Source organism: Calonectris borealis, chromosome 7 (genome assembly GCF_964195595.1).
Source record: "Calonectris borealis chromosome 7, bCalBor7.hap1.2, whole genome shotgun sequence".
Classification (NCBI taxonomy): Eukaryota; Metazoa; Chordata; class Aves; order Procellariiformes; family Procellariidae; genus Calonectris; species Calonectris borealis.
In genome coordinates, this window is record NC_134318.1 from 12,521,989 (window position 1) to 12,541,978 (window position 19,990).

The window sequence follows — 19,990 nt, forward strand, 5'->3', positions numbered from 1 at the left end:
ACACGGCCAGCAGGCAAACACGTCAAATAGTATATTAACATGCAAAAAGCAGTTAGGTAATTTTGCATTGTAGGTCAAATAAATATCGATCTGATATAGTGGAAAAAGATATTAGTGCTTTGCAGAAATGAAACTCAAATACTCAAGCACACTGGCCAGCCTGGGTGTTCCGCACCCAGAATCCATTTCCAAAACAGAATTCACCATGACGTTTCTATTCCTACTCCTGTTTTTGTCCTTAAAAAATGATGGGCTGAAGTAGTCTTTACAGTTAGGAGATGTCTGAAGCTTTAAGGCCATCTCTGTTTGAATTGCTGTAGTAATCATTATTTTGCCTTTTTGATATCCTGTTACATTAAATTTCATTATCAATTTATATAAGACATTGAATCAGCTTCTTTAGAGAAAAACAATAGAAATATAAATATCCTATTGGGCAAAAATCTTCTGTTACTGCATTTTGTATTGTTTATCCCTTAGGAGTCAAATATAAAATAAACCCCAACAAAATAAGCCTTAGGTACTATCTGTGTAATAAAAAGAAACCACATACTACAACAAAGAAGGTTGAAGTCAGGAGCCAATGAGATTTAACATATGCAGAAAGCATATAGTTACTCTACTCTATGGACAGCCAGTGAATAACCTATATTAACATGAGAAAATCTGCCTTAAAAAATGACTCAATCTGAGCTGAGAAGAAGAGACCGCATATCAAATCTCAGATTTGAACCAACCCATGCATATTTTGATGGGCTGTCATGAGGGTTGTTGCTCTTGCTAGATTTTCACCGTTCCAAAGCAAAAGAAAAAAATAATAAAAAATCATTTTATTACCTGCACAGATGGTAGATTTTGCTAACGTCATATCCAAATAATTTTCTTCTCTAAACTGTATGTGCATCTGAATGTTAATGCCTCAACCCACTTAAGTCACAGAACTTCGCAGTAACAAGAACAAATGAAGAGATGCTATAATATAGGTGTTGTAAAAGTAGAGTTGAAGAGGGTGTGGAATCACAAATCTCTTGGGTTTCCGTTGATCTCCAGTATATGCCACATTTTTATAATGGCAACTGGAGACATGGAATGCAAGCTTGGTTTTCAGCTGTGCATTCTCATTTTTCCCAGAAAAATGTCCTTGGGAAATATGTGCGCTTATATGCTTGCCCACTTGCTCAGTTACAGGAGTGATTAGGATCCATTTTAAACCATGGTTGAACAGCATATGCCAACATTCAGAAAGCTTTTTAAAAGGCTCCAGACTTTATGAAGCCCTGGGTTTCCCAGAAGCACCCACTGGGCAACACCATCAATGAAAGTGAAATTAAAAGATAGACGATGGGGATTCTAGCACTGGCAACAACACAGTGTCTTGTCCTGAACAGTGCCTGAAGGCAAATGGCTGGCAAGCTCTGCCCTTGAGTGCTGCTGCCCTGCTGCACAGCTTGCAGAGCATTTCCCATGACTTGTCTTCCATGTGGTCTAAACAGGGAATGTTCCGGAAAGAAAAAATTTTTGAGTTTTTGTCCTTGCTCATTCACTTGCATCTTTCTTACACGCTTTTTTAGCCTTCGTTTTTATGGATGAACTTAATCTAGTTACTTAATGATTGAAGCTTTTGCTCACAGGCCTTAAATAATAATCATGATAATTATTTTTTGTCAGGCTCATTCATACATGCCTCCTGCCAACGTGCCTGAGGTGCTGCACAGACACCGCAAAACATAGTACAAATTGAACATAACAAAATTAAACATAACAAAAGAAAATCCAATGAAATATTTAGAAAGCCACGTATGATATTAACAGAAAGGCGGTTTTCAAACACAAGGAATTTCAAGGCAAAATCACTGCAAATATAGAGGGATTCCTGTGAGGTTCTTGCTACCAACCCTATCAAATCCATTTAACTACAGCAGATGAAACCTCTGTTCATTTCCCTCTAGCTGGCATCTTCAAAATACTTTCCTCATTTTCTTTTAAAATACTTTGAGATTGTTTGTGTTTTGTATGCAACTCAGAAAATCTATCTTTTTTGATACCTGCAGAGCTATTATAATATGGTCATTTCTGGCCATCATCTTTAAAGCAGCTAAACTGCCATATAAGATATGAAAAAATTGTTACCCTGTTGTACAGAAAGGGAACTGAGACAGAGAGGAGGCTAAGCTTGCCAAGATCAAACAAAGCTTATGGTAGAAAAAGAATTTGCACTCAAGTCTTCCAAGTGCCATACTATCACCCCAACTAAGCTGCAGTAAATCTTCAGCTGTCACCAAAACACATGAAATTTGGGGATTAAAATGCAAATAAGGAAATCCCAAATCATGAAACAACAGCTGTGAACTTAAAAGCAGATATAACATGCATTCGTATGCAGTCCACAAACACATATATACAGATGCCTTTCAAAACATCCATGCATGTACAAATGTTAAGGATCAATTTAATAAAATCTTAAATTTAAACTCTTTTGAATTTGCAAATAGCCTACTTTGTAATTTCCTATTTTTCCTGCGTGATTCTTAAGCTCTTGTTAGACAAGCTCTCCCAAGCCTGAACTTCAGAATATCTGTGCAGCTTCTGAACTGCATGTAGTCTGCTTGTTAACAAGAAATGAAGCTGGAAGTTAAGTCACTGCTAATTAAACTCATAATTACAAATGGAAGGTCAGACAGCAGATCCAAGGGCTGTTTGAAAATGTAATAAGACAAAAGAAAGAACAAACTCTCTTGTAAAAATTCAGCCCTTACTTGGCAGACTGACCCATCAGAAGACGTCTCAGCTGCATACAGTTCTGAAGGCAAATGTTAGAATAATAAATGCAAATCATTTGGTTTTAAACAAGTTTGTCAAGGATTAGCACAGGCTCTAAACATTACCTAGATTTCTATTTAAAAACAAAAATTAAGAATTGCTCATTTACAAAGTTAGAACATGGATCACGGCCTCCTAGCCCAAGCTCCAAAGTGGTTGCCACCAGCACATTGACAAAAAATTCCTTCTCTTTTGGAACTGGGTAACACCTCGCTCCTCTGCCCATATGTGGTTGGGAAATCGGCTTGATGGTTCACTGCTCTGCCTGTGAATCTCCACGAACGCAGAAATCCTGAGGTAACCACAGCATTGCCTTTGTTCCCTTGTTGTGAGGTTGAGGCAGAGAGAAGATGAGAAGAGCACAAGAGGTGATTTGGACAGAGGGCTCAGAGAAGCAGTATTAAAAGAGCAAAGGATTGCAGAAGTTCCAATTGCTAGCAACTGGAAAACGGCGGACAGCTGGGGAAGGTTCTATTTTCTGCTATCCTCGATCTCCTGAAGGGCCAGAGGTTTTGATGTGGGTCTCAAACTCCACGTTCTGCCCCTTCCCTGTCATAGCGGGGCGAGCAATGGGCACACAGGACACGCAAGGAGCAAGGCAGCACACACAGCCCGGCAGACCAGAAAGGCAGTGCCTCTCCCCGTTATCACCCTTGTGATGAAGCCCTTGACGATTTGGGAAAATCCAAGGAGAAGATTTTTGTTCTTTCCAAGATAGGCACGTTTCTTACATGGGACCTGGGCACCTGGACAGCACAGCACTTGGGAACCCATTTGGGATTTAGGAAGACTCTGTCAGGAAATACAGAAATACAGGCAGCATATCAAAGCTGCTTTCTGCCGTGCCTCCTACTCTGGGTATTTCACCTTTCTGTGAGCCACAGGCAGTCCCTGAAACTCATGGCAGGGTGGAAAAGCTTTGTGAGATTTGCCAATACCAGAGTTAAAAAAAAATTATTCCCTCATCAGCAGGCTTTCATCTGATGTGCTAATTCTAAAAATCTGCCTTCCAACAGTTCAACTTTGCTTCAGTGAATGTCTCACCAAGCCCCTTCTAATAAATATCATTTATGATTTCTATGACACACTTGTTTTGCAGTGAAATTGTGGAGGTAAAGATCACTGCGCTGATTGACACCTAGTTATTCAATCAAACAATCTCTTATTCTGCTAGTCACAGACCACACATGCCAAATTTGATGCTGAAATAACTTTTATTAGGCATTTTGGAGGGAGCTTGGGAAGAAAATCACTCGTGTAATGAAAATCTTAACTATGTTGCATCCACTGCAGCACCATAATACTATTTTCTCTCTTGCTGGCAATTTAGCAGCAGCAGTACTGAACACCAGAGGACTTTCCTATGGAGGGAGAGGTAAGAGCACACATTTACTGAGAGGATGGGGGTTCGGTTTCTTAACAATGGAAGTATACACAGATGGATTTGGTAGTCCTCAGCTGGTGAGCAAATTTTCAACTGTAACTCATTGTGCCTCTTTGGGTGGGAAAAATGGATTTCAATAAGTATTGCTGTCTGGGTCCATGAAAGATATAATGCGGGCAAGCTGAGTGGCAAATTTAGAAAGGCAAAAATAGTCACGCCACATGATACGATGCTGAAGCTCAGTAGCGCTGGGAGCCGAGACACCAGGCCACAATGCATTCATGTAAGGCAGTAATTTACTTTCTCAGGAAAAATATTTGTTCTAAATCTGACACAACATTTTATAAGATGTTTCTCCTAAAGAATGGGGACATGAAAATATCTTCATCATAACTTAGAAATGGATGAAGGCTTAACAGAGTTTCTGGAGAACCTATTTCTTTACCCCATGCCCTCTCTCCTAAGGCACTAGCAGTTTTCAATGAGAGGGTTTAGTCCCGATCTCTCTCTCTCAGACTAGCAGGATCTCAGTGAGATTCTGCAAACTTTGTAAAATAGCCATAGGCAAGCCATGCCAAGCAAGTCCCTTAACTGGCTCAGTAATGCCAACTGGTGATCAAATCAAAGAGTTTTCTGATAACTACCATTTCAGATTATTTAAGAAATGTCCTGGTTTCAGCTGGGATAGAGTTAAATTTCTTCCTAGTGCTGTGTTTCGGATTCAGTGTGAGAAGAACGTTGATAACACACTGATGTTTTCAGCTGTTGCTGAGTCAAGGACAGCTTCCATGCTACCAAGCAGAGGCTGGGAGGGAGCATAGCTGGACAGCTGGCCCAGCTGGCCAACTAGGTATTCCATACCATGTGATGCCATGCTCAGTATATGAACGGTAGGCGTGATCCAGGAAGTAGCGATCGCTATTTGGTTATTGGTCAGCATGGGTGGTGAGCAATTGCATTGAGCATCACTCATTTTGTATATTCTATCATTATCATTATTATTATTATGATGTTGCCTTTTTCTGTTCTATTAAACTGTCTTTATCTCAACCCACGAATTTTTCTCACTCTTACCCTTCCGATTCTCTCCCCATCCCACTGCGGGGGAAGTGAGCAAGCGGCTGCGTGGTGTTTGGCTGCCTGCTAGGTTAAACCAGGACAGGAATGATTTGGGTGTCTAAGCCGAAGCATCCGGGACCACTTTAGACACCCCAGGCAATATGAATTATTCACATTGTGGCTGACAACACTTAATAGAGACCTTTGCCCTTATAGCCAAGTAGGTGGAGCACAGGCACTGAACCTTATGGCAACTTAAATTACTTTAGACATTTCTGGTTTGGCACCTGAATTACTCTGCTGGTGTTTGCAGATGGCAGTAGAGTGCTTTCTTCCTTCCGTATTCTCACCTCGTACAAGGGGATGTGATATCAGGAACCTAAAAAGTGGCAGCTACCGTTAAGTATAGAAAGGCATTTAATTATAATTCTTCATCAGCCCTGTCTAACAGTAGAAGGGCATCTGGGCTCTAAAGTCCCAAACCAACGCCAAGCAGCACCTTTACCCAAAAATCTTCTCCCCCTCCCTCAAGATTCTTAGCAACGTCCTTTCATTTTAATAAGAAGAGGAATCAAAACCCCTTGTAAATGTTGTAATAGCTCAGCCTCAAAGGCCTCCTCTAATAATTCATAGTTTTGCTCTTAAACCTGTGTCTCTTTTTGAAATTCTTCACTGCATTTCACCCCAACTTTTGTCCTTCTCTGAACTTTGCTCAGTTTTGGGAGGTGCTCAGTAGACCAAACAGACAATTTCTTCTGCCATGAAGGAACTAGAACTTTCAGAAATTTTTGAGAAGATATTATTCAAGCTTTCTGGGTAACTATTTCTGTGTTGGGTTTCAAGAGCAATTTATTCATTGAGCTTAACCTTATTCCCATTACAGCCAGGCCTTGCAGATACTCTGCGGCAGTTTTATTCTGTTTAGTTTCTCATGTTATTTCCAGAAATTACTTGCAGTTCTTATTTCCATTACTGTTAAAATCCACTTATATTGGCCAAGCTAACAGAAAATTAATTTTAAAACAAAACATTTTATGGTTTTGGGCTGGTTTTATTATTATTATTATTGTAACACTATATCCATGCAAAGCATTGCATTACCTGCAATACAAAATGGCAAGTTAAAAATTGAAAATACTGTTAAACTCCTGTTTATGAGAAACACACTTTTTTATGACCCTCTGTGCAGATACCACAGAGAAGGCAAAAGCAGCTTTTTTAAAGTGCCAGTCTCACCTAAGTGCCAATGCCTCTGTTTCAGGAGCTGAGCACAAAGATTACAGCCCCAGTTTCCCCAATGCAACCCCAAGTGAGAGCAGCAGAGTAACTGTGTTGCTCTCTAGCACCTAAAATCCTTGGCTCAGCGTTTTCTAGGAGGAGAGCCTGTGTTGCACTGCCCGTCCTCTCACCACCTCTCCACTCCATCAACCATCAGATCAAACATGAGGTACCAGGCTCTAATCCTGTCAGCACTGACCACAGAAGATCAATGGCCCTCCCAGTACTCCATGACGATGTGAAGTTGGAAATTTTGTCTGTGTTTTGAAAGAAAAAATGAAAACATTCTTTAGCCTTTAAATTTTCTGAAGAAAAACAAATTACACACACACACAAATTGCCACCAAACGACCAGCAGCTCTCTGGGGCTGCTCAGAGGTCTGGTGTATTGAAAATCATAGAATCATAGAATCATACAGGTTGGAAAAGACCTCTAAGATCATCATGTCCAACCATCAACCCAACACACCATGTCCACTAAACCATGTCCCTAAGGACCTCATCTACACGTCTTTTAAATACTTCCAGGGATGGTGACTCAACCACTTCCCTGGGCAGCCTGTTCCAAGGCCTGACCACTCTTTCAGTAAAGAAATTTCTCCTAATGTCCAATCTAAACCTCCCTTGGCACAACTTGAGGCCATTTCCTCTTGTCCTATCGCTTGTTACTTGGGAGAAGAGACCAACACCAACCTCGCTACAACCTCCTTTTTCTCATTGAGTATGGACTAGTAGGCAAACAGCAGGGGAAAGAAGTCAAAGGTGCAAGATAAATTGGGTTTGTTACAGAAGCTGTAATTTATCATTGCAATATTGCTAACACAACTGTAGAGAATTATATATAAATTTAATAAAACAACTGCTATATTAGATCTATTATCCTGGAGTCAGGTTCGGTTATCATTTCCTCCTTGAGAAGAAGCTTTTTCTGCAAATAATGCCACTGAATCTGGCCATTTATATTTTGGCCATTTATATTTTAAAAGACCACCTATACTACCTTACATGCAAATAATAGTATAAAAACCAGTGTATGTCAAAATATTGAGAACATAAAATTACACATTGAAGGCGAGAAGTGAAATGTTATGTAGTTCCCTAGAGGTGACAGTTCCCTCTGATGTTCAACAAAGAAATAAAGACAGCTGAAGCAGGGAGAGCTCTAGTTAAGCAAAATACACATAAACATGAGAGACATCTCTTCTGGAAAAATACACAATTAAAGTGCCATTGTCCCCTCTGTGCACCTGTCAAAACTGCTTGGGGGTTGTAGGAGTGAAGGAAAAGGGGGGCTGAGAAGAGAAAAGCAGCCACTGCAAATAAGCAGAGTATTTTATTAGAGAGTTACCTCTTTCTTGCAAGAATGAGCACTCAAATGGATAATACCTTTCTGTGAAATCCAGGTTTCCGGCTGCATGTTAAGAAGAGGCTCTTACCTTATAGGATTATCCATTCTTGATACTGTGAGAAATGCTGCTAAGTTCGCTGTGTAGGAAGAGCACACGATAAGGGTGAAGAGCCACCAGCTTCCCATGACAATGCGCATAGCCACAGAATTGACAGTAGATTCGCCCCCTACAAATAAACAGAGAAAATGAGGGTCTCTTAGCACCTTCCATTTACGATCACCCTCTGTGTGCCCTGTTATGTTAAACTTTTTTGGAGCTACCCCTCTGCATTTCTGCTTTCCCTCTAGACTGCCCTTTCACTGTAAGAAAAGCAGGGCTCCCACTAAGACTGATAATTTACATTTTCTCCAGTCAACCTCTTGCCCTGGATACTGTTCTAGAAAATCATCTTTCAAAATATTTCCCGTGGGAATTATTGAGGATCAAATCTACAGAACGTGAAAAATATTCTAAATAAAGAAAGTTTAATGGTGAAGCACAACTAATATGCAGGAATTAAACCATTAGTGTTCAGAATATAGTAATATTCTGTTTTCTATTTCATTTTAGATTTGGAAAAAAAACACAACACTCTCCAATGGTTTGTGTGCTATCTGTGCTGTATTTAAATCTGTAAAGACTGAAGCATTAGTGTCATTACTTGTTACTCTTTACAACATTTCAAACAACGTGAAGATTTCTTTCTAGCAGGCTGCAAGCACAGTTATGTTTGAACATTGTTGGAGACCAAACCTTACCATACAGCTGGTGCTAGTCACTTCAGCATATGTTTGTGCTGATTATATCTTACTGTACTTAAACCCATCAGGGATGCCACCTTAATGAGATGAGGGACCAAGTTTCATAGCAATAGTAAGGATTTTCCAGCTGAAGCTTTATAAGCTTGCAATCACAATGAAAAAAAAATGTAGAAAAAAGTTAACACCATACCCATATGTTAGCATTCAACAAAACCTGCCTTCCAAGAATAGTACTAACATTATAAATAAGGGACAAAAACTGTGTGGGCAGAATTTGCAAACAATTATTTACAAAAATAACTTTGTTAATGGTAGCAATCCTACTGAATTCAATAGGATTAGCCCTATGCCTAGAGATTCCTGAGTGTAAAGATAGTTACATGACTACAAATCATTTTCCTATTCAATTCAAAGAACAAAAAGATAAACTGTCTCACATTAGTTCAAAAACATATACATTTCTAAAATTAAATTTAAACAATTAGAAAAGGTGCCAGTTTCAGAGTTGGAGAAGTGTTGTAATTCCACACCAAGCAGCTCTGTAGTTTATTTATCATGCGATAATTTTCCCAAAGTGGCAAAGCCTGCATGGAATGTTTCTTCTGGACTCACTGAGAGACAGACAAGCAGAACATAACCTCCCAAACTTACCTACCCCTTCCCACTTTTCATCAGCTGGGCTAATAAAATGTATTACCTCCCCGTACGAGCCTTCTCTTTCATCTTTAGACCGTTCTGGCCAAGACTAACATGCCCTGACCTGCTTTACCCAAGGTAGAACATTTCTGAACATCCGTCAGTGGTGTTTGTAAGAGAGTAAGTACCTTGCTGAACAAAGGCGCCGTACACGACCCAGATGGCACTGTGGAGGGTGGAGGAGGCAGAAGGGCTCGGCTGGGAAGCGTTCTGCGCCCTGACTGCCTGGATGCGGTTCAAGACAAATATCAAGACACCAACTATAGGGATGGCTGCAGCAATGCAAGCCCACACAGCAAAGTCGAAAGGAGCAAAGAGAGAGAAGATGTTGATTTTTTCTTCGGGCTTTTTGATTAAGATCCCCACGGAATAGTCCATGTACCGCTTGCTGAAGTCCACAACACTCTCTCGTTCTGGTGTTATAGTGATGGCTGAGATGGCTAGGTCTGCTCTCTGCGAGACAAACGCAACAGATCAGATCTCTTCCTTTCACCATGAATTCTGCCAGTGTGAGCCTTAAGGAGAAGCTTTTTAAGAACCAAGTGACTCCATGCATTTCTTTCTAAATTTTAACATGTTTAGACAAATTAAAATAAATTGTCTAAAAATAAAACCAGAATCAGTTTCATCATTTGAACACTAATTAATTGCACTGGTCTAAAGCAAAATAGTGAAACATAACCTGTCAAAGTATTCTAGAACAAAAAAAGTCACCCTGACTCCTCTCTGAAATGAGTGCAATTTATTTAACCCTTACTCCTCACTTGTTTTCCAAAGGATGCCTAAAACTCCAAACCATATTAACCTGGTGTGCTGCAAGCAATAAGAAACACCATTTATTTATGTGTATTTGATAGCAAAGTGCGAAGAGCTAATATTTGTTTCTTCCCTGCAGAGTTGCCAACTGCCAATATTCATGAAGGGATTTCATGTGACAGCTGGGGGGAAGATTTGGTTTGTTTTTTATAGTGAATAAAGCGATTGCAAAAACTGGTAACTGGAAGAACGCACCTAAGGCAACTTAGCTCCTGAAACTGTTTTGACCTCAATGTTTAAAGGAGTAGGTTTTGCACATAGAGGGTCCTTAAAGAGTATGCAAACTCAATGAAAGATAAACCAGAAGTTAATAAATAAGATTCCCAAAGCTTTGAAAGAGCTGCAATTAGATTTTGAATATTTTTCCATCGTAATAAACCCAGTTCTCTTCAAAAAATAGAATGTACTTTTTGATTCCTATCTCTACATTTTGTTGGGAAAGTAAAGCAAATGTTAGGTGAGGGAGGACTGCTTTGAAATCCTTTGGAGTCAGTGGAAAAGCTAGTAGTAGAAATACCATTAAAAAAATACCATAATTGATACTTTGTTGCTTCAAAGAAAGCAATTTCCAAAGAAATTTAACAGGATTTCTTACCACATTTTCAAGTCAATGAAATTCAAACAGCTTATGTCAATGCAAAATAAGTAAAAAATTCTTTATATTTCCTAGCACCAACCAAAACCATCCCATTATCATACACACATTTGCTATTGCTTTAATTGCTTCTATTTCTTCCTAAACATCTACTTACCAGATACTGAGCCGCCTACTTACTAGATAATGAGAAAGCTTTCGCTTTCAGTAATAACTCCACTGTGGAAGAGTAACCTTTTCTACAAAGGGCAGCAACATGGAATATTAATTCCTTTGATTCTTCTTCTTGATTAAAATTTGTCCCATGTCAGATAGCGAGAACATGAACAAAATACACTCTAATTTCATTCTCCAGGAGATTCTAAGCTACAGACTTTCCCCAATTACTTCAATGGAGTTCAATTAACTTACTCCTGATTTGCAAAACTGTAATTAAGAAAAGAAATTTGGTCCCCTCTGTTTTAAAATGAATGAATAATCTTGAGATCAGTTTAAATTCTGGTCCTTCAAAACACTTCTTTGTGGCATATTACTAGGGACACTTTTCCTGTTTTGGAGTCAAACAGTTGATCATTATCAAACACATTGCCACAAAGTGACCCAAATAAAGTCGTACCTACAAACAAGTAGCAGACATAATGACAAAATTTAAAACAATAGTAATTAATATTTTCAGAATACATTATTTTTCTCTATTTTCTATAGTCATTCATTCATACACACATACATGTCCTCTCTTCTTATTGTTACAACTATGTAAACACACAGATTTACACTGATACAATTTATGTTGAGAACAGTTGGGTGTAAATAGAACAACAGACTCTCTAGTTCCTATCCTGTGTACAGGGTCTTAAATTGCACAGTTTATACCACACTCAAACCACCCATAGCTCAGAAGTGTTCTGCACTGGTGCTTTCATCCTAATTCATTCTCTGGTAATTTGGAATGGAGGAAGGGGAGAATTTAAACAACCCCCTTGTAATTTGGAATGGAGGAAGGGGAGAATTTAAACAACCCCCTTGTAATTTGGAATGGGGGAAGGAGAGAATTTAAACAACCCCCTTAGGAAGCTTTGACACCCTACTCCGAAGGAACTTTTTTTCTTTGTGGTTTTTTTTTTTTTTTAATGCAGCTTCTTCTCTGTGTACCTTGTTAATGAGTTCACCAATCATGCCATTCCAGGAGCTGTTTTGAAGCTGCTGTCCATATTTGCCATCAGGAGCTTGATATATCTCATACTTGAAGCCCAGATTCTTGGCAAGAGCATCCAGGACATCAATGGAAAATCCTTTATATCGTTTTGGTTGCCCAAGTATGTTCTCCGCCACCATCACAAAAGGTTCTTCCTGAGAACAAAACAATATCTTAACTGATACTTGAAACAAGTTTTTTAGTTTGCTTCTCTTGGCAAAAGGGTGTTTCCTGACTTAATTCTGGACAACTTGGCACAGATTTTGGGACACTCATAACCTTCTGAGGCAAAAACTGTAGGCCAAGGGGGTTACTATGAGGCATCCCAACCAGACACCAGTGCTTCAGCACCTGAGTCCTGTCCGTGGCCTTGGGTTTTCCACGGTTCATGAGAAGAGGCAGAGACTCCAGAGGACAATTCAGTCCCCTCTAGCAGCTTCCTGGTGTCTGCAGGATGAATTGCTCTCTCAAGTATCTGCCTCCTCTCACTGACTATAAAGAGGGCACAGATACCTACCTTAGATGTTAAGTGAAGCACATGAGTCCTAGATAGGAACATTACTACTGTCCATCTACCTCAGAGCATATCAGATTTAGAAGGCCCTCTTTTACAGACAATAATTAATCTTTTGTCCAGGAGATGTACTGAAACAAGAGCTAAAAATGCTGCATTTTGTGAATATTTAAAATTTTGAAAGTTCAAAGAAGAACCTTCATGGCTACTGGTTCCTGGAGTATTTTATATTAAAGTATGTTTCAGGACCAAGGAAATGCAGCATTTTCTGGTATGTTTTCTGTCAGGCATGGGGTCTCCTCTGGGGGAACAGACCAGCAGCACAGCCATCACAGTTGGCCGCCTTTGCAACCTGGTACTGACATTCTTGTGGAAGGGATCTGCTCACCTCCCACGTAAGCTTGCCTGTCACCAGACAGAGGAAAGAAAACAGGGCTGGGGGTAGTGCCTTAATGATCTTACGCGGTACTTCCTATTTGTACCATAATTCAGAAAAAAAGAAATAAAAATCACAAAAAGACACCACATTCTGCAAGCTGCAAACTACAGTATTTTAGGCAGGAATGCATTCAAGCCCTAATTTGCCCCTAATTCCGCACTTAGCTGACAGAAGCTCTGCTACCACTCCGGATACTAACAGACAGTAGTCCCAAAAGCATAATGATTTTTTGGAAAGACTACGCCTTTCTAAGAGATATAGTTTATCTCAATGGGAATTTATGAGATTGATGGAGGAAACACTTGATTAAATTTTACAGCCTGCAATGTACAAGAGCCAAGATTAGATTATCATAATTGGCCCATGAAATGCTGGAAACTGCATATCCGAGTTAGAGTACGGTATCTGGAATGCACCCCTGTGCACCCAGGCCCTGTGCTGGTTCCATGGCCGGTAGGAATTACAATGCAGAAAAACAGCATAAGCAAACAAACAAATGCTCTGTGTCTCTGACAGTGCACAGCTTCACATAAAATAATAAAAGGCCATCATCTATCTTCCTTGCTTATGTAACTGATCATCCAGAAATGCAGAACTGAAAATGATAGGGAAAAATACTGAGGGAGGTGCCCAAAATACTGTCAGATTCTTTTTATTTTGAGCATTTGTTTCCTGAACTCAAATAGGATCATACCAAGACAGTCACCACTTTGAGTGTCAGTCCTTGTAAGTCATTGCCCAGACGTCGTTCTTGAAGACTACCGTTCAGTCCTTTCTCAGAGTCCCACGTTGCCAACTGGAACAGAAAGTACAGTGAGTCTGAAGGACTGTTAAGCAGAAATCTTTCAGTATTTACATAAACATTTAACAGTAGCTTGACCGAATCCAGAGCTGATACTGAGAGGATTGGAGAAGTGTGTGTTTTTCAAATCAGAATCAGAATTAGTGAGATTCAGAGGACAGACATAAACAAGTACCTTGCCTGAATGCGTTTTCATCAATACCTGTAACATAACTGCTCTATTATCTGTAGTATTTGTCGTATTATTTCACTTCTATCACTCTGATATGACATTTCTCTCCAATAAGTTTATATTGCCTGACAGTCCTCAGGATTATCTGTGGTCTCACTATCCCACATTCCCCTCTCTGCTCAGATACCCTCCTACTTTTCAAATCATTCCCTACTACTTATCAAGGACCAGCCTTTCTTCTGCTGCATAACGTTCTTGTTCACTGATGGTCATAAATTCTTGACACAGGTTCTATGGTGCGAAACCGCGTCCTCTCTCGGACTTTCTTCAGATCCTATCTTAAGTCCTATTTTCTCTCTTCTTGCCCTACTTCTACCTCATCAGTAAAACAATGACAGCCTCTCAAGTTCCCAGGCTCCTGATGATCAAATATCTCATATCTACCAGTACTTCATGCATCTGCTAGATGTACCTGGATGCATGTTTTCAGGATATCTCCCTGGAACATTACATCTAAATATTTTATTTTTCAATTAAATGTATCGCTTTAAAAATCAATTTTACTGTATTTTCTGAAAAGAAATGCAGTAAAATTCAATAGAATAGGTTCAATAGAAAATTCAATCTTAAGTGACCTTTGGATTATTCAAACTAAATATGCTCTTCAGCAGCAGTAGCAGCCAGACACTCCTTTTGCCTTCAAACAGAATCCATGGTGTCATTTTGTTCAGAAGAGTCATAAATAATACCAAGTAGAAGCCGTTTCCTTCTTTTTTCCAGCTCTACTCTTAAACATCAATACTATGCTCACATATGTGGAAGCTGTTGTTAGCTGAAGGCATGCCCCGTGAAATTAAACATAGTCCAAGATCTGTGAAATATGGCTTCTTCCTGCCAGAAGCTAATTTTCATGTAACAAGTCAAAACCTTCTTGCAAAGAACTTATTTCACTGAAAATGCCTATGGCTAGATGTCCTACATGATTTATTTCTGTGACTTCAGTTTTATCCTAAAGCTTCAAAAATCAAACCAACAAATAAAATGTGATGGGAGAGATCTGTATAGTTTTATTTTTGTTTTGTTGCACTAAACTAATAAACAGGGAACTAGAAAAGAACAGGACATTCAGTGAACATTCAGCCATCATAACTATCACAACTGATGAAAATTATTCTATAGTCACTAAATCTTTAAAGCTGAGACACAGGAGAGGAAAGAATTAAGCTACACCTCCTTTTATCCAGCTGACCTGGAGGATGGAGGAGGAGAATGACTGAATAATACTCAGCTTTCTAAAGTCACTCCTGACAGCTAAATCTCGCAGATTGAGAACTCTCCCCCTGTGATGCCAGTTTGGAGTGACAGAGGAGCTTCTGCACATAAAAGTGTCTGCAGCAATACAGGTAGATACCTATAGCCATGGTATCTTTTAAATTTGAAGGTAGATGCTTGCTCTGAAATATGTCCACGTTTCTTAGCTTTTGCTATTGCCAAACAAAATTGACCAATTTGTCAGTTGACATAAATCAATATGGTTCAACAGACTTCAAAGACCAGTATATGTGCATGTGGTATATATTGTGTCTCAAATCTGTAAAGAAAGTTTATTGTCTAAGCCTTCTTCAGCTGTCCTATGCAGTAAGTATATGATAAAGATACATGGAAGGTTTTGGCCAAAATGGCTTGCAAAATCTACAGATGATGATTAAATATTTATTAAAAAATGGGAAATGTAACACATTCATTTATCACTTCACCACTGGTGGACTGACATTTCAATTCCTTCTGCCACTCCTTTCCCTTCAAAAACTCTATCTGATTTCATATCAAGGCCTTAGACTTTTTGAATACCCTACATTTTGCATTCTGCATTAACGCTAAGGATTCCTAAAATGATCTGGAAACATGCCAGGGCAAAACCAGAAATTTATTCCTTTTATTCAAAAGGAGATAGACAAAAATTCCTCTTTTATGCAGTAGGGCTAGGAGCAAGGAGGAGGAGCATACTTCACTGCAGCACAGAACTCCATAGTGTTCTCTATGAAGGCACAAACTATGCAGATAAAGTTGATAAATGGGACATGAGGAAAACCTTTTCCAGAAGGGATTTGTCCTGTGCATCCTTGTGCTTCAGAACATTTCATTTGTTCAGAAATGTGCCAATTTTAACTTCCACTTCTTGCAGACAGAATTTTTTTTATAGGACCGTATTTACAGATACGTCTACCAATTTGTGACAGCTGACCTGTCAAGATCAGTGCCCAAGAAACTAATTTCCAGCACTGTTAAACACAGTGAGTATTGCTGTTATTTGATAAGGCCGTCAGAGTTTCATTCTTTGTAGAAATATGTACCATGTTCCTACCAGAAGTCTGAAGCCAAAGGTTACAGCACAACTATCAGCTGATGGGAGATAAAGGGGTTTTAGACCTGATTATAACAAACAACTGCTTGCAGAATCAGCACTTGTAGGATGTATTTCAAAAATCAGTGGTCTCTGGAACATGTATTTAATGGCAGTCCGGGTGGCGTTTTTTTTGATTCTCAAGTTACTGGGCTATGGGAGTTCAAGTTTTGAAAACAGCTACTTTATTAAAGCTTTTCAACTTAAACCTTCTTCCTAGCTTTTCTTTCTGAAATAGCCATATTGTTGGGAATCCTATAGTTCTAGCCATACATCAGAAGCTCAATCATCCAATAAAGACAAATCAGAGAAAACATCTGTGAAATTTGCTGAAAATTCTGACACAAGACATGCTTCTGACCTTTATCAGTATTTACTGCATTTTCAACCAGAACTACAAGGAAAAGCTTGGAGAGAGAAAGTCATAATTTTAACATTGTTTTCAACCTCCACAAGCAATGTATAGCTCCAAACACACATACTCAACTCACAAGCAAAACAGTTACATGGCTAGACAACCTGGGAATGTCAAATGATAAAGGATGTCATCCAAAGTATATGCCTCATGAACCTGCTGTTCAGGATTTTGTCCTGAAAGGTACCGATATCTGTCAGGACCTCCAAAGAAAACTTGATGTCAGTGTAGCTTTGGGGTTCCTGAGTTCCCATCAATAAATTAGAAGCCAAATTCTACAAAGGAGTTTCGTGACTTTGTTAATGATGTGGCTGCTGGCTGCCCAACGCTTACTTGAATGATTAGTTCCCCAGGGGATATCATATTGATACGGTAAACTCACACAAGAGAATATCAGAAACAACTCCACAGAAGTGTGAAGACCCTCATCAGCACAATGAGGCAGTCAATCCTTCTGCTCAAATAAATCAAGGCTGCATGCATTAAACACTGATTTGCAAGATTTGCTATCTCCTGTGAACTTGGTCAATTAGACTGAGAGCCTGCGTGCCACTTCCTTTAGGAGATGAAACTCATGGCAAGCTCAGTTATTTGTTACACATCTGGTTGTCAGCAAGGTCTGCATGTTCGTGCTGCTCTACTACACAATAATTACTTATTCCTTGAATCAGGAACTTGAATTTAGTTTTCCTAACTCTGCTGTGAATGCTCACACCTGCCTTGAAACCTGAAGAACTTCTAACAGACAAAAAATGGGAGAGAGAGTGTGAGGCAGGCAGTTCTCATGCCCTGAGACAGGGACCCCTGTATCAACCCAGAGCACATTTTCTCTGAGTATGAAAGCTGTTCTGTGCATGGAGTTAAATAAATTAATCTATGTCACTCACAATCTGGTAATGCTTTTAGATTAAAGTTGAACGGAAATGGATTTCACTTTGGTGACAACTTGTTTCTTAAACTTGAAGTCAACATAGTGTACATCAAATATGATGTATCATGTATGTATATTTTGTATGCTGGGGCCTCTGACTCCGTTTGCCAGTCTTGCAATATGGCTAAACACTTACTGAAACATTTACCATTATAAAAGCATGATAATCAAAAAACACCCAAACAAACAAAATGTAAGCAAGAAAATGAATGTTTACAGAAGACAAATATGAAATAAGGCAGTGGCCCACTAAATAAATGGAGCAAACTGGACGCTCCTGTGTTGCAGTTCTAAGGAATAAAAGGAACTCTGTTTAAATAGTAAGTAAAGCAAATATCTACATTTAAGCCCAGGATTCCTTTTAAGTGCAGTATATTAGTAATCTAGGGAACTTGCTGTCATTCAATATCATTCACAGCAAGGTATTAGTAGGATTAATATATTGGATTATGTGTCATTCTTAAGGAACTGACAGGATTCCCTGAAACATCATTTCCCTTTTTATGACTGGAGTTGCCTTAAGGTACCAAAATCTTTTCATTTAAAATATGGGATCATAATCAAGAAAAATTTAAAAAACATTTTGGACTATGTATTTGTATAATCTATAGTTACATAAAACAGGATTAGGAAAATATAAAGGTATCAATTCTCATACTTGCAAGAAAATCCAAACACTGATACAATTTATCTCTGTAACAATTACGTAATTATTAGGAATATTCTAACATTTCTACTCTGAAGCATAAGCTTATAGTTTTTATTAGGGATAAGATGCTGGACAAGATCACCAGCTGAACTGATTTAAGCTACATTCTGTGGTCTAGCATAACTCGACCTTGTTTGCAGTGAAATACCTGCAAGTCTTCTACATCCAAATGTTTATTCTATTCTGAGATTCTGCATTTGTTTGTATTAAAGGTGTAGCTTGCTTCCGAACATCCACAGTAGGTTTGGAATACCTATGCACTCACAGCTATAAAGCCACTGAGAACTCCAAAGCATATTAAAACTATGAAGCGGAAGATTGTGAACCAAGTCTTTAGTAGAGAAACTCTCAGTCTTTTGGGTCAAAATTTTATCACATCCTGTTCAATGCTCAAAATGCTCAGTTTTCCATTACAGGGCCACACAAGGATTGCATCTGCATGGTAAAAATTCAGAGAAGGGCAGGGAGATCATGGAAAGCTGCTCTCTCCCATTCCCGATACTTCAGCAAACAGCATCATCCATCTCCTGAGACATTAAGCCCTTTAAAGGCAACGTTTAGCCAATATAAAGTAAGAAAAAATGGAGAAGTAGGGAAGGGCTGACTCCTCTGTGGCTACCATGCCACTGTTGTTTGCCCAACAGGACCCTGGTTTTCTCTGCAGGACAGTGAAGTACATTTATGTGACTGTTGCTGCTTTAATGGGCCTTTAAGAATGTGAGATCTTCAGGGAGAAGAATGCAGCTTATTCCAATTTTAGCATTTTGCAAATTTGTGCTGCTATATAAATGATAATAAAACATCTCTAGAGAATCACAGGGAGATGAGCACTAGGCAACAAGACCTTATAACAAACTTCACTACTTTTTCAATAGTACTGCAGAATTAATAGGTAACTGAAACGAAGATGACAATGTATATGTATCTGAATTTTAGTTTTGTTTCATACAGGGTCCTGTGAAACCTCACCTAGGACAGTTTGAATACCTTTCCTGAATAAGGACAATATCACATGATTTATAGACTAGCTTCTAAGCAACAATGAAGAATGATGTATCAAAGATGAGGAGAGAAGTTTTAAGGGAGCTTAGAGCAAGTCAATATTAAGATCTTATTTACTTAATAGCTTTTTTAATTATTTGGAATAGGAAACTGCAAATTACCAAAATTAAAATGTCTAAGATGCAAAGATATCTCAAAACTGGGAAGTGCTGCAAATATGTCAGACTAGAACAGTGAGAAAAATAAATGGGAGTGGTAAGAACCCAGACATAAATAATAACATGCATCTTGCATAACTAGAAGCAAACACTTATGAAAACGAAAAATGAGAAATAGAGATACTTCAATTGAAGAAACAAACACAGAAATTAATGTTAAAAAATTGTGCTGGGTGAAAGTGAGATGCAAATGGGTGATGAGCTTGTAATACAGTACGGCTGCAAAAGTATCAGTGTGATTTTGGACTCCACAGGTCTCATGGCTCAGGCTGCACAGAGAGAAGCTGAGAACACAGCTGAGAAGAATATACTGTCTTAATACTGTGTTTAGCATCTGTCTGAACAAGATTGAGGCATGCTGGAAGAAAATCAAGGGAGAACAGGACAACGAC

At 38.9% G+C, this 19,990-nt stretch overlaps 1 protein-coding gene across 2 annotated transcripts in view; it reads right to left on the reverse strand.

Moving 5' to 3' along the window:
• The window catches only part of GRID1 (glutamate ionotropic receptor delta type subunit 1), a 542,454-nt gene that overhangs the window by 44,691 nt on the left and 477,773 nt on the right, over positions 1–19,990 (reverse strand). For both annotated transcript variants that reach the window (XM_075154298.1, XM_075154299.1), the window contains exons 9-12: positions 13,640–13,741; positions 11,950–12,147; positions 9,515–9,839; positions 7,978–8,116 (exon numbers count right to left, since the gene is read on the reverse strand). In XM_075154298.1, coding sequence (XP_075010399.1) covers positions 7,978–8,116; positions 9,515–9,839; positions 11,950–12,147; positions 13,640–13,741 — 764 coding nt within the window. The remainder of the gene's footprint in view (positions 1–7,977; positions 8,117–9,514; positions 9,840–11,949; positions 12,148–13,639; positions 13,742–19,990) is intronic.